The 13804-nt window shown below is 65.6% G+C and overlaps 1 protein-coding gene across 2 annotated transcripts; it reads right to left on the bottom strand.

Moving 5' to 3' along the window:
- Positions 1–437: 437 nt before the first annotated feature.
- FGFRL1 (fibroblast growth factor receptor like 1) lies at positions 438–13804 on the bottom strand. Of its 2 annotated transcripts, XM_072947612.1 has the most exons (7): positions 13540–13804; positions 12874–12971; positions 3833–4105; positions 2653–2733; positions 2287–2568; positions 1857–2210; positions 438–1731 (listed from the first exon to the last, which is right to left on the bottom strand). In XM_072947612.1, exons 2-7 carry the CDS (start codon positions 12953–12955, stop codon positions 1289–1291), a joined length of 1515 nt encoding a protein of 504 aa, XP_072803713.1. In that variant the 5' UTR covers positions 12956–12971; positions 13540–13804; the 3' UTR covers positions 438–1288. The 2 variants fall into 2 exon arrangements, with proteins under 2 accessions (XP_072803713.1, XP_006213115.2); XM_006213053.4 differs by lacking the exons at positions 12874–12971; positions 13540–13804 and having other exon boundaries at positions 3833–8573.

The following is a 13804-nucleotide window of genomic DNA, read 5'->3' on the forward strand; positions in this document are numbered from 1 at the left end:
GAGACTGAGACCACGGTTGTACCGCCCTAGGTGGACAGAGACTGGGTCACCTGGGTAAAGGCAACAATACAGCCGTTGCCCGTCTCCCCACTAAGGCCACCCAGTTAACCCCAGGTTGCGGTGGGGAGAAGCGGAGGCCTGAGGGCTGCAGGGGCCACGCCCGTAGAGGGGCACCCACAGGGCCAGGTGTGCAGGACTCTGGCCTGCGTGGGAGGGTGTGCAGGTGCACGGGGAAGACTCCTTCTGCTCGGGGGCCCTGATGGCGGGCCCTGGGGACCCAAGGTCTCAGCCTCGGAGCCTAAGCCCTGGCAATGGGGCTCCTGAGAGCCTCCTCTGCTCCCGATTCTGGAACCCAGTCTGGTCACAGGCACATACGCATGTACACGTGCATGCACACGCAGACACACCAGCTTAGAGAGAAAGGATGCACATTTTCTTGTTTAACAAAATAAATTAAATATACGAAGCTTCAGCTCAAACTCTATATAAAATTACAGAGGTCTGGGGCCACCACAGGGAGTAGGGTGATGGGTGCCCGGTCCCGGGTGGACATCAGTGTGGCCACAGGGCTAGGCGGGCCCTGGGCCCCAGGAGAGGCCGAATCTCTGCGGCCACACCCTCCTCTCATCATTATTAATATTATCTCAATTTCTTAAATATAAATATCAAGGGCCCCTTCCCTCTGGCAGTGGGAGGCCGGGTGGGGCAGGAGCCACCCCCAGCCGGCTCCAGCCTCTCTGGGCAGGGCCCTGGACTGCTACATGTGACCCCCCCTGCCCAGGGTACTGGTGGACTCCTGGACACCCGGACAGGTGGTGGCAAAAATAGCCGGGGCAGGGACACAGGCGGGCAGGCGTAGGGAAGGGGTCGGAGTGTTTGGTTCACAAAGCCAGGGTGCCTCTCAGATCTCCTGCCAGGCCGGGGTTGGGGGGTGATCATGGCCCCTATGAAATCCTTCCCACGGGGCCAAGGGATTCCTTCATGAGCTAGCCCATTGCTACATGCGCACTGCAAATTACAACACAGACCTTCCCAAGGGCTGCTTAGTCTGAGAGTGTGTGTGTGACTGTGTGTGTGTGTGTGTGTGTGTGTGTGTGTGACTCCGTGTGTGTGTCCAGAGGTATGTCGTGCATGTATGTGCGTCTGTGTGTGTGTGTGTGCCTCACTCGGGGCACCTCTCACCTGTGGTCCATCTCCCTCAGTGGCCCTCTCGCCCCAGCCTGGGCCCCCTCCAGCCCATCCCAGGCACCCGGAGCTCTGGTGGGCGGGCGTCGGAAAGCTGCACCCTCTAGCACTGGTAGTGGATGTGCTGATGCTGGTGGACCTTGCCCTCCACATGTGAGTGTGTGTGTGAGTGCGTGTGAGTGAGCGTGTCAGTGTAGAGTTTGGGGTAAAGCTTGGGGCCAGCAGCTGAGCCCAGGCCCAGCAGATGCTGAGGGGCTGCCGGGGGCCCGAGGTCCTCACAAAGCCCCACACCAGAGGTGGCGGTGAGGGTGGTGGGGGCGGGCAGGTCCTTGTCCCCGCTGCGGTCACGAGCCGTCATGGGAGCACGGTGTCCCGGCACGGGAGGGGCAGGCGTGGGAGCACACGGCTTCTTCTTGGCCTGGCAGAGCCACAGGAGCACAGTGCCCAGGATGAAAACGGCGCCGGCTGGGATGCCAATGACCACCGGCCATGGGAGGCTAGTGGTCGAGGATGAGGGGGCCACTGGTGGCCCTGGCGGCTTTGGGTCTGCAGGAGAAGGCGGTGGGAGGGGAACATCACCAGGGATCCGGTTGGGGGTGCCGGCTGGAGGGCTATGTGGGCGTGGCTCAGGACGAAGGCAGGGCGGGGCAGGAAGGGTGTGGCCCACTCACCAGGAAGCACCGTGAGGAAGGCGCTGCGGAAGCTGTAGCCCATGGTGTTGGCGCCCAGGCAGATGTACATGCCCGCATCGTCCTGGCGGGCGCGAGTGATGAGCAGCTTGTTGAGGTAGGAGCCATCGGGCCGCGACCACACGTCGCCCGTGGGCAGCACCACGAACTTCTGGCCACCCACATCGATGGTGGAGTTATAGCGGCCCTCGGCTCCATACTCCACACGTTTCAGCCACTGGATCACCGGCTTCACGTCGCTGCGCACTTTGCACTGGAAGGACGTTGTGCCCCCAAAGTCCACCGTCGTGTTCACCGGATGTGTGCCCGTGAGGACAGGCTTGGAGCGTGTCCGCTCTGCGCAGGGACACGCATTGGGCACGGCCCCCAGGCGCCAGCCCACCCGCGCCCCCACCCCCGCCCCCGCACTCACGGATCACGTCCACCTTGTAGGTGGCGTTGATGGCACCGGCGCGGTTCGACACACGGCAGGTATACTTGCCGCTGTCTTCCGGACGCAGGTTCTTCAGGCTCAGCGTCCACTTCTTCCTGTGCTCTCCAGCCTCGGGGCGCGTCAAGGCCTGGTCATCCTTCATCCACATGATGTCCGGCCGTGGATGCCCGCTGGCGACGCACTTGAGCCGCACGGAGCTGCCCACGGGCCGTGCAATCACCCGGCGCCTCATCTTGGAGGGCTGTGTGAAGCGGGGCCGAGCTGCGGGGGAGGCAGAGAGGTCAGGGGGGCACCAGGGGCCCCACCTGGCTGAAAGAAAGTGGTGACATCTGCCCCCATGCTCACCCCACTGTTTGCTGGCTGGGTCTTCCTGGCCCCCAGGGGAGCCCTCATGCCCCGCACTCTCCCTTCCTGGGCTGGTGTCATCTGCAGAGTGGAAAGCGCGTCAGAAGGGCCTCAGCAGCCCCAAGATCCAGGCATGGCTCCCCAGCCCCCACCCCAGCCCCGGGGCTGGTTCCCAGGCCCAGCCTCAGGCCCGGCTGGGGCAGCTCTAGAGACGCCAGCAGGAGGCTGTGGGCGCACACCCACATCTCAGAATCCAGAGACAGCTGGGCGAAAGCCACCCACCAGCCCACTCCCTGGGTGCAGGTGACCCCGACAGGCGTGGTGGGATGGAGAGCTGGCTCTCCCACCCTGGCTCCGAGGGGTCTGCAGGGCCTGGGGGAGGTGGGGGCCCAGCTCAGCCAGCAGCTGCAGTAACCCTAGCCCACATCAAGGCGCCGAGGGCCTGGTGAACTGACATGGCCCGCATACCGCCTGGTCATCCTCCCCTCTGAAAGGACGGTGGCGGGGGGGTGGACATCCACAGTACTCCCATTCCACAAGCCAGGGAAGGCCTGTGGGGCCTGGCCAGGGGGTGGGGCACACTGAGGAATGCCCCCTCCCCATGACAGCCGCCACCTCCACCGGCCCAGGCCGAGGCCAGGCTTTGAGCCCCGACCCAAGAACCCAGTGTTGGGGGGCACGGGTCAGGCTCCTCCTTTGTGCTGCCAGGGAGCCTGCCTCAAGGGACCCACCCAGAGCCCATGGCGGGGGAAGCTGGGCGCAGTGCCTGGTACCAGTAAGTGGAGGGTGTGTTGCTGGGGGCACTGCCCAGTCCCCAAGCCCAGACCCCAGAGGCAGAGAACAGAGGCCCTTCGTTCCCAGCGGCTCCTCTGAACTCCGAAACCTGACCCTCAAAGTCATGGCCGACATCAAGGCTGCCAGCCTGCCTGGCCCGCTGGTCTGCCCTTCAGTGGGACCACCACCTGGGGCCCCCAACATCCACCCCTGCAGCCACCCTGGCCGCCAGGTCAGCAGAACCTTTGGGGAGGAGGGGCCCAGGAGGAAGGGGACCCCTGAGGTGCAGTCTGACGAGGAGGGGCCCGCAAAGGGTGGTGTCCTGGGCTCAGATGAGGCCGGGCTCGGGCAGGATGAGGGTGGGGTGTATTGGGCACCACACAGTCCTGCCCCAGCCAGCACTGACCCATCACGATGAGGGTGTAGTTGACGCTGAGGCTGCCGAAGCCATTGGTGGCCTTGCACACGTAGGCGCCGGCGTCCTCCCGCTCCACCTCCTTGACCTTCAGCCCCTGTGGCAGCACTCGGAAGCGGCTCCAGCCGCCATGGACCGTCCGGCCATCCTTGGTCCACATGGTCAGTGGCGGCGGGTCCCCCTCCACAGGGCACTGCAGCCGAACGGTGCGGCCCAGCCGGGCCACCTGCCGTGGGACTACCTTGTCTGCCATCCTTGGGGGGCCTGGAGGGCAGTCAGAGAGCTTGGTCGGGGGAGGGGACTGGCTAGGAGTTGCGGCCAAGGCAGGTGGGGGCACCAGGAGCCCAGGGGAGAGGCTGTCCCTGCCAAGTCCCCACCGAGGAGGCCACCCATATACACCCATCCTCCTCCCAGACCACAGACGGTGTTCACCCAGGGCACACTGCGTGTCATCGCACGGGAACCAGAATACCCAGGATGCCTGCCCCCCACGAGCGGCCAAGCGAGGGCATCCCCTCACTGCCTCTCTGCAGGCACCCAGTTCGCCTGTGTGTGCACATGCGTGTAACTGCACTGGTGTGTGGTTAGTGTGGCACCGGCGGCCTGTGTCTGGTGGCCCACGTCTGTGCCTATGTGTGGGGGCTACCTCTGCCCAGGTCTGTCTGCCCAGATGAGAGCCTCCCTGCTGCCAGCCAGGCCACACCAGGTGGAGGAGAGTGACCCGAAAGCCCTGGGGTCAGGGGCCAAGCAGCCAGGCACACTGGCCCTAGGTGACCACTGTCTCCCATGGGAGAAGCCCGAGGCCTGGGCTGAGGCCATGGTGCCCTTCACCAGCAGGAAGAAACCCAGCCCCACTTGCCAGCCCATTTCCAGCCTCATTTTTTCTGGGGTCAAGTGCAGGGACAGTGGGGATGACCAGGCCTGGAGGGCAGCAGGTGGCTGGCTGGTTGGGAAGGACACTATAGGCCTCAGAAAGGAGTGGAACTATCTTCTGGCTGACCCTCAGCCCCGCCCGCCCGTGGCTCTGAGCCTGGACTGGTCTGCAGTTCCTGGACCATAGGATGACCATGAGTGGTGCCGGGTTCTCACGAGGTCACCCCACCTACTATCCCTCAGATCAGGAGAGGCAGCCACGGGGGCCTGGCTCCTGGGACCCCACCCACAGCCGCCGAAAGAGACATCAACCCCTCACTGCAGCCACCCGTCTCGAGGGTCTGCAAACCGCGTCCTGGCCACAAGGAGGGCCGAGGCGGTGGCTGCTCCGGGATGCTGTCGCTGCGGGGCCCGAGGGCAGCATGTGTTTTTAATAACCAGCTGGTGTTTCTTCAACACACTGTTGCCAGCTGGGTCTGCTGCCGCTTTGCAACCAGGGCCCAAAGTGCTCCTGTGGGTTCCCCAGAGATGGGGGGCGGCTTTCTGTTCTCACCACGCAGCTCTCAGAGCACAAGCCCCCACGACCTCTGTCTGGGGCACTAGGGCAGGCTGGGGGACATCCCCCTTCGGACGGAGGGAGCTGCCAGCCTAGGGCTCAGCTTCTCCGGGGCCCCAGATGGGGACGCGTGCCGAGTCTCTGACCCCAGGGGACGGGGCTGTGAGAGACACAGGGACATGGGGCACCTTCCCTCTGAGACCTCCCCTCCACACCCTGCCTTTACTTGGGCAGCGCCAGCCCGGCCACACAGCCCCTAGGCAGGCACCCTGGGCTCTGCTCTCCCAGCCAGCCCCCCGTCACCAGCCTTGCTGGCTCCCCTGGAAGGGCTGAGAGCTGCTTCTCACTGGTAACTCGTTTACCTGCAGGGCTCCCCCAGGCGCCCACCCAGTTCACCAGAGGGAGGGGCCACGGGGCCTCCTGAGGCCCCCCGAGTCTTGGTCTCATTCCCGGGCAGACCCTGTCCGCCACCTGTCACCGCCTGCAATCCCACCATTCACGGGGCCTCCCAAGCTGCAGGACAAAGAGGGCTCCCCTACCCCCAGCCCGCCCCGGGCCCTGGGCCTCTCAGGCTGACACCTGGGCGCAAGGCTCACACACGGACAAGCACAAGCACACAGACACACGCAACAGCCTGGAAGGCACGTAGGGAGGACAGTGCCTGCACAAGGGACAACATCCCTCCCTGCTGGGCTCTGCTTGTCCCCACTGCATCCTGGGGACACCGTGGAGGGCTGGTCCGACACCCTCATCCCCTGAAGGAGCCTGCCTCAGTTTCTCAGTGGAGAAAAGCCCAGCCTGACCATGGGGGGGGTCACCTCCAGCCCCTCACCCTCTTGCCCTCCTCGCCCCCAGACAGGAGAACCTGAGGAGTAGGGGGCACCTACTGGGTGGCAGGGATGCCACCCTTGGTCACTGTGAAGGAGGGACAGGGCTGGCCTGCAGGCAGCCAGGGGGTCAGGCAGCAGCCCAGCCGGAGGCCCCCAGCTGGAGCCAGCCTCACCCTGAAGCACACGGCCCCTGCCCCACTGCAGCCTGCCCGATACCAGGCCAGGCCCCAGCCCCAACCCCTGCCTCTGCAGAGACCCCAGCAGGCTCACCAGCAGGAGGCCTGGCCCCCCAGATTCCTGGGAATTTCAGCCGCCAGCACGGCTGCCACAGCTCTATATTTAGCCTGGGAAACACAAGCCCTGCTATTCCACCTGGACAGGGCATCCAAGCCACTCAGCCAGGGGGAAACTGAGGCCAGAGTGAGGGCATGGGGGAGGAGCAGCCAGCTTCCCGGGCAGGGCCCTCCACACCCAACCTCAGCCCCCTCCCTGTGAGCGCCTCCTCCAGGAAGCCCCAGCCCAGTGCTCACCCTGAGCCACAGGCTACATACAGGGATGGCACCTGGAGAGTGTTGCGAGGCAAACGCAGACTGGGGGTGGGCAGTGGCATCTCACCACCACAAGGTGGGGGCTGAGCATCAAGGTAACGGGCAGGGAAGGTGCTGCCCTCTCCTTTCCCATCTCCTTCCTCCCCTCCACCCCTCACTGTGAAAACATGGTCAGGAATGGAGGTGCTGGGAGGGGCCAGGGCCTAGCAACAAGGTGGGGGGTGGGGGGCACACATCCAGCAGATGTGGCTGGGCTTCCCAGCTGCCACCCAGAGCTGGCGTCATACCCTGACGCTGTCGTGCAGTCCCCCGGATACACACACCTCGACCGTGGGTGCACACAGACCCACTTCCCGCCCAGGACGCATCCCGCCTCTGAGCCGCCAGGACCCCCACAGCCCCTGCTGGGCCTGCCCTGGCAGAAGCACCATTCTCCCAGGTTCAGTAAAACAAGACCCTGTGGGAACCCCAGCTGACGCCCCTCCTGCCCCAGTGGGCCCAGGGAGGGCAGAGGAGAAGAGGGCTGGAGGGCCGCATGCGAGGCGGGAAGAGACCCCCAGCTGTAGCTCACTTTCTGCCCCTGCCCGTGCCCATCCCCACACAGCCTTCACAGGCCCTTGGGGGCCACCCCAGGCTCAGCACCCCACACCTTACTGACCCACGGCCCCTGCCCTGCCTTGGGCACCGTCCTCCGCCCCCCTCTCCTCTCCCAGAGGCAGGGCCCCGGCCATTCCATCTGCATCCGTGTTCCCTGCCGTGTTCACATCTGCCAGGGGCCTGGCCGCGGTGCAGGCATCCCAGGTGTCAGCCTCTACCTCTCCCCACTGCCCAGGGCGTTCAGTGGGCCCTGGCCTGCTGACCCCAAGCTCCCTTTAAGAGGAGCTGGATGAGACACCACCCGCCCCCTGGGCCCATGTGCCAGAGACCAGCAGAGGCACCTGTGGTCTCAGGCCTCATCCCCGGAAGCCACAGACACAGGTGGGAGTGAGGGTGCAAGAACCACCAGGCCAGCTCATCGGGGCTGCTCTGTCCCCAGGGAGCCTGCAAAACCCCAGACATTACTCCGGGGGGGGGTTGGTGGGCATTAGGTTAACCATGTTGGGACTGGCTCTAGGGTGAGAGCACCGGGCCAGGGGCCACCGTCCTGCGGGGTGGTGGGGCTGAGTGAGTAGCATGGGGAGGGGCTCAAAGGGCACCCGCCAGGCCTGGGCTAGGGAGCTGAGCTGGGAGGGGAAGGTGGGTGCTCTCTTTGGGGTGAAAGGGCCGGGCACAGGGGGTGAGCTGGGAAGGCCCAGATGCCGTGGCCTGGGGCCAGCACCCTCCAGGAAGGCAAGGTCTGGGGGGAGGGCAGGAATGCCCCCAGAGGGGCACAGGTGAGGACCATCACAGGGCTGCCATGGGGCGGAGGATGCAGACTGGCCCAGCGCTGAGCCCCGGGCACACACACTACACACACGTGCATGTGCATAACACCAGCTCCGAGGCCAGCCGGCCCAGGGCGGCCCCTGGGGGCTGGACCCACAGGACCTGCGGTGGAACTGGTAGGACCCGCAGGACAGGTGGTTGCTCCAGAAACCAGGACATTCTGGGCGTGACAGAGGGACAGCCCGACCCACCAAGCAAGCTGACTGGCGCGTCCCCTCCACCCGCTGCCTGGCCTGAGCACCAGGTGAGCAGGCAGGTGGGGGGCCTCCAGGTCTGTTCTCTTCCCAGGAAACCCCACACGGACCTTCAGTGGACCCCCAGTTCAGGGCTCCTCCTCACCATCCCAGGGCCCAAGCAGGGGTGCCGCTCCCCTAGCGGCCCCACGTGAACTCCCAACAGGGGACAGTGACTGGGCAGCACCCAGACCCACTACCACAGACCCATCCAGGGGCCTAGCTGAACACCACGCCACCCCTATTCCACGTTCAGGTCTCACTAGGTCCACCAGGGTCAACGCTGACCCTCCCCACGCCTGCCACCCACCCCCGACCCCACAAACATCACTTGCAGAACTGGGGTCCCTGCAGGACTCCCCAGAGAGGCCGAGCCCTGCTCCTAGCTGCCAAAGAACTGAGAAAGCCCTCGTCCACATGCCAGCGCTAGGCCCGGAGGACGTGGAACTCGTCACGGGGCCCAGACCACCCAAGGGCCCCACCCTGAGGGCCCTGATCCAGGTACCAGAGTCGCCTCAAAAGTGAGAGGGGGATGCCCCTGAGCCTGGAACCCATGGACGTTTCAGCAGAACATGCAGACCACCCAACACAGCCAGCAGCCCAGCCACCAGGAACCTCCAGGCCAGAGAGCCCCCGCCCACACCTGCTCTCCCTGCTCCACCAGGGCCTCCGACCCTGGGCCCCAGGGCTTCTCGAGGACAGGCCTGAGGGCATGAGGCCCGAGCCAGCCAACTGGCCCAGACTGGCCTCCCCAGCCCTCCAGGGGCACACGCTGTGCTGTGCTGAGCTCCAGAGCCAGCCCCACAGTCCTCCCCAGAGCCCGACAGGCTGCTGCAGGAGGGCAGAGGGCAGCCCGGAAGCCGCCGGCGGTGGCCTCAGGAGAGGAGTGCGCTCGCAGGCCCTGGCTTTTCTGGGGCAGAGTCAAGGGAGCCAGTGGGGTCCCTCCTCCTGCCTGCTGCCCCAGGCCCCGCTGTCCACTCCTCAGCCACTCAGACAGCACACAGCTTGTGTAAATCTCTCACGAAATAAACTCCCCAGCAGGAAGAAAAGCAATCGTATTTCCTGCCAAGATGGGAAGCCCGGGGTTCCAGCCGCCCGGGGGCCGGAGCGGATCCAGCACTTCAGGGGTAGCTGCTGGAAGCCCCCACCCTGGGCTGGTTCTCCCCAGAGCGGGGCCCGTCTATGTGGGGTGCGGTGTGTGCAGCCCTCCCCTGACGTCCGCCAGCCTCCAGGCCCTGCCCCCAGCCACTTGGTGAGGGCCCAGGGTGTGGATGGAGGCCCCAGCACTCCTCACTGGAGGAGGCAGGCTGGCCGCAATGCTCAGGTAGAAAAGCCCCCAGCCCCTCCTCCCTGCACCCCTCACCCACCAGCCTCTGGGCCCAGCCCTAGCCCTTCCCCACTCAAGGGCCCACCTCAGCTACACCCGTGTCCCCTACGTGTCCACCCTGGCCAAGGTGAGCTGCCCACAACATCCCCCCAGCTGAAGGTCTTTCCTCCCTTGACCAGCACCCACCTCTCCTTCCAGGCCCATCCTGGCCTCATGAGCCCATGTCTCTCCCCTACCTTCCTCCAGACATCCCGGACCATGGACGCTGCGCTGTAGCCCCACCTGAGGGAGCCCAGGACAGCAGCTCCAACTCTCCTTGGGACCCAAGAGGAGCCAGGGGCACCCAACGTCCACCACTCAGAAGAGCAGGTGATGGGCAGGTAGGGTGGCAGCCCTGGATGGGGCGTCTATGGAGTCTGGGGACAGAAGCCCAGGCACGCTTCCCTTCCACATGCTGATCTTGCTCACAGAGCTGCCACCTGGACATACCTGGACTGCAGACACCAGATGAGGAACAAGGAGGCCAATGTCGAAGGACACATGGCCAGGGGGTGGCCAGGAGCCAGGATTTGGCCTGTGGGGCCATACCCCGCCTCCCCCAGCACCGTCAGCAGTGCTTGAGCTGGGCCGGCAATGCTGGGGCTGAGGCCACTGCTGGGGAAAACCCACATCTCCGGGTTGGGGCTGTGGTGCTGGCGGGAGCTGGAGGCCCATGATCCCCGCACAATGGAGAAGGAGCCTGCGGTCATGTTTCCAGGCTCAGCCAAAGGCAACTTTGTTCACGGCTCCCTCCTCCCCCCAGAGGGGACAGTGATTTATTTTCCCTTCCAGGAGTGGGGCCCAAGACAAGACGTAAATGGGGCTGCTGGCCCAAATCCTCACCTCACAGAGCCCGGGCCAGGCTCCCACATGTCCACCTCGGCCCTGGCCACACAATGGCTGTTGCTGCTGGAGGGCCTAGATGGGAGGGGGTCCCCTGCAGCCTGGCCAGAGGCTGAGGTCAGCCAGCGTACAGGCACAGCACCATAGCCATCCTGCCTGCCACGCGCCTCCCCGCTGAATCACACACACCGCAGACCCTTCACAACACAGAGGCAGGTGGGCCCTGAGGCTGTGCCATCCTGCTGGAGGCAAGGCGCCTAGGACACCCCGGCCGGGCCCAGGGGACCAGGGAGGGGCCTTCAGGGCTGGCGGCTCAGAGACCATCCTCAGAAAAGTTCAAACGTGGAACTTCTCAGAAGACCCTGAAACAACGTCTTCCAAAGTTATTTGTAAAAGGTATGTCGTTCTGAACCTCTCATGTTCCCACTGTGAGAAATAAAACGGAAACGAAGAAAGCCGAATTCTATCTTTTTCCAAATTTGAAAAAAAAAAAAGTTTAAGACAAACTCACCAAGATTGTGAAACTTTGGGAAAAGGGGAACTTTAAAAATATGATTTGCGTCTAGAAATGTGTCGATTCTAGAAACTGTGACACCATGGGGAAAACGGCTTTCGAAAAACCACCGAACGAACTGTCTCTGCGCTGCTTCACCAGCCTGAAGGTCCACACTCAGCCTGAACACCCGCCAAGGAGGGGGGCGTCTGAAACAGCTCCACCTTCAAGTCCAGGCCTGGAGGAGAAGCCAGCACAATTCAGGAACAGCACACCCCCCAAAGCCACAGAGGCCCTTGCCCTTGGAAAGCATTTAAGCTCCCACCTCCTTACTGCTGCCGGGGCCCTCACCATGCAGCCCCAAGGCCTCAGCCAAGGGGCACAGAGCAGGGTTGGGCCCCTCCGAGGACCCTCGGCACCGAGGCAGGCCCGACTGTCCACTGCCATCCACTGCTCCATCTCAGGCTTCAGCCAATGACCAGGCCAGAACAGTGGCTTCCAGAGCCTCCCTGGCCAAGTGGCCAGAGGACAGGCAGGTGCGGGGATTGGGGAGTCCAAGCAGATAAAACAGGAATCAGAGTCCAGGCCGCCGGCTGCCAGTCACCGGCCACCGGGTGGGGGCCTTACTGGGCATGACCTGAGTGTCCGCAGTGCCCTGGACGCTGCCCGTTGCAGCCATGCCTGGGCAGCCCCCACCCTCAAGTCAGCCAGCCAGTCCCCGGCGGGGCTGGCGGGGGGGTACTGTGGCATGAGGCCCACCTGGGCCACGGCCCGCCACCCCACACCCGAACATGGCCATATAAGGCCAGGTTGGGTTCAGTGCGCCCGCTGGGCGGCGGGGGAGGGGTGCGAAACCTCTAAGGACTGGTGGACAGGGCAGGGACGATCCTGAGTGGTCAACACACCCAAAGGGCCGGCCCGGCCACAGGGCCCGCCTAGCTGAGGGAGGCCAGCACTGAACATGGCGGTGGGAGTCTGCGGACACGCATCACCCATCACCCACCAGCTGAGGATGCCCCTTGCTGGGGCTGGGTGCAGGGGCAGGGGTCCCTCCAGAGGCATCCGAGCCTGCCCACTTGCACAGCAGGTGTGTGAGCCCATGTCCAGGCCCTGGTATGGCACACGCCGGGAGACAGTGCCTAGGCTGAAGTAGGTGGTCTCAGGTCTGCCTTAAGACAGGCTCCCCACCTGACACTGCAGTGACCCCTCGTGCTGGGTACTCAGCTCCCCAGCCCTCACCCTGTGCCTTCCTAGACTGGGGCATTCTTAGGGCACAGAGATGGTTTGTGAGTCTCAGACAACAAGAATATTCCCACTGTCCTCACCCCCAACCCTGGTCACCATGGGGGTCTCTGCAGGTTACCAGAGGCCTAATTTGGCCCACTGGGGGCTAAACAGCTCATCCCCCAAGAGCTGAAGGTCAGCAGCTGCCCTCAGCTGTAGGCATGTGTGTGTGGCCATGTGAGTCCTGAGGAGAACTGGGGCCAGAGCCCACCCTGCCAGCAAGCATGGGGCCCCATACATGAGCTTGCGGGTTCCCTGAAGGTGAGTGGGAACCCTGTGGGTGAGCTGGGGACACCCCATAGATGAGGAGAGCCCACGGGTGAGCTGGGGTGCCCAGTGTGTGAGCTGTGGGTGAGACGGGCCCACGGGTGAGGGGGGCCCACAAGTGAGCTGGGCTGCCTTAAGGGTGAGGGGGGCTCGGCCAGTGAGGAGCCAAACTGCGAGGGGCCGAACAGCGCGGGGCCGGCAGGGGCGGGGCACAAGTACGCGCGCCAGGCGGGCACTGTGGCAGGGTTCAGGGCCGGAGGGAAAGGGGCGGCGCTGGCAGAGGCCGGGGCGCCGGGCTGGGCGCCAGGACTCACCTCGGGCGGCGGCGGCCGGCGGGAGGGCCCCCAGTAGCAGCGGCAGCGGCAGCAGCAGCAGCAACGCGGGGCTCGGCGTCATCTCGGCCTGTGCGGACCTGGGGGTATTCAGAGGCCGGTCTCTGGCGTGGGGGTGGGGGTCTCCATGCACCTCACACCCCGGCCTAGGGCCCGGGAGCCGCTAGCACTCCAGCCCTGGGCCGCGGGGATAGGGATGCGGGCCGCCCCGCCTTCCCTCGGGCGCTCCGGGCAGAGGAAGCAGCGGCGGGGGAACCGTGGGTATCAAAGGCAGACAAAGGGTTTACACTAATTACCGGCCTCCCTCGCCCCCCCTCCAAACACCGTCTGGATTCCTGGCGCTTGTAACTCGGGCCCTGCCCGCGGGACACACAACACCGGCGGCCCCGAAGATAATCGCCTGCGCCATTAGCGGACAAATTTGCGCTGGGGGGGGGCACGTGGGGTGCAGGGGCGGGGGCGGGGCGCAGGCAGGACCGCGGGCCCGGCGGGAGCTGCGGCGCGTGCCGGTGCGGTCCCCGACCGCGGAGCAGGGACCTGGGCGCTCCCGGCCCCCGCCTCCGCCCCTGGCCCCGGCACCGGCCCCGGCCCCCGTCCCTCCCCTCCCAGTCTGCCCCCAGGATCGCCGGCGCGCGCGGAGGGGCTCACCTCGGCGGGACTCGCGGGCGGCGGGGCTCAGGGCCGGGCCCGCGGGGCGCGCTGCGAGGTCATCGCCGCCCCGGGCGCCGCACCCCGCCGCCCTGCGCCCCCGGGCCCGGCCTCGGGACGGGGCGGCGCTACCTGGGCGCGGGCGGCTCGGGCCGGGGCCGGGGCCGGGACCAGGGCCTGGGGCCGAGGCCGTGGGCAGGGCGGGCGGCGGGGTCGGTCCGGGGGCCGGGGTCCCGGGGCGGCGGGGCGAGGGGCCCGGGGCGCC

The sequence above is a fragment of the Vicugna pacos genome, chromosome 2, assembly GCF_048564905.1.
Source record: "Vicugna pacos chromosome 2, VicPac4, whole genome shotgun sequence".
In the NCBI taxonomy this organism is placed as follows: Eukaryota; Metazoa; Chordata; class Mammalia; order Artiodactyla; family Camelidae; genus Vicugna; species Vicugna pacos.

Excerpts from the sequence above, each read along its gene's own strand:
- FGFRL1 (XM_006213053.4), bottom strand. The coding sequence starts at position 4,244 with ATGGGTGTATATGGGTGGCCTCCTCGGTGGGGACTTGGCAGGGACAGC. Across the intron at positions 2,569-2,652 it reads CCCAGCCAGCAAACAGTGGG|CTCGGCCCCGCTTCACACAG; the intron begins GTGAGCATGGGG and ends CCTCCCCCGCAG. Across the intron at positions 2,211-2,286 it reads CTACAAGGTGGACGTGATCC|AGCGGACACGCTCCAAGCCT; the intron begins GTGAGTGCGGGG and ends GTCCCTGCGCAG.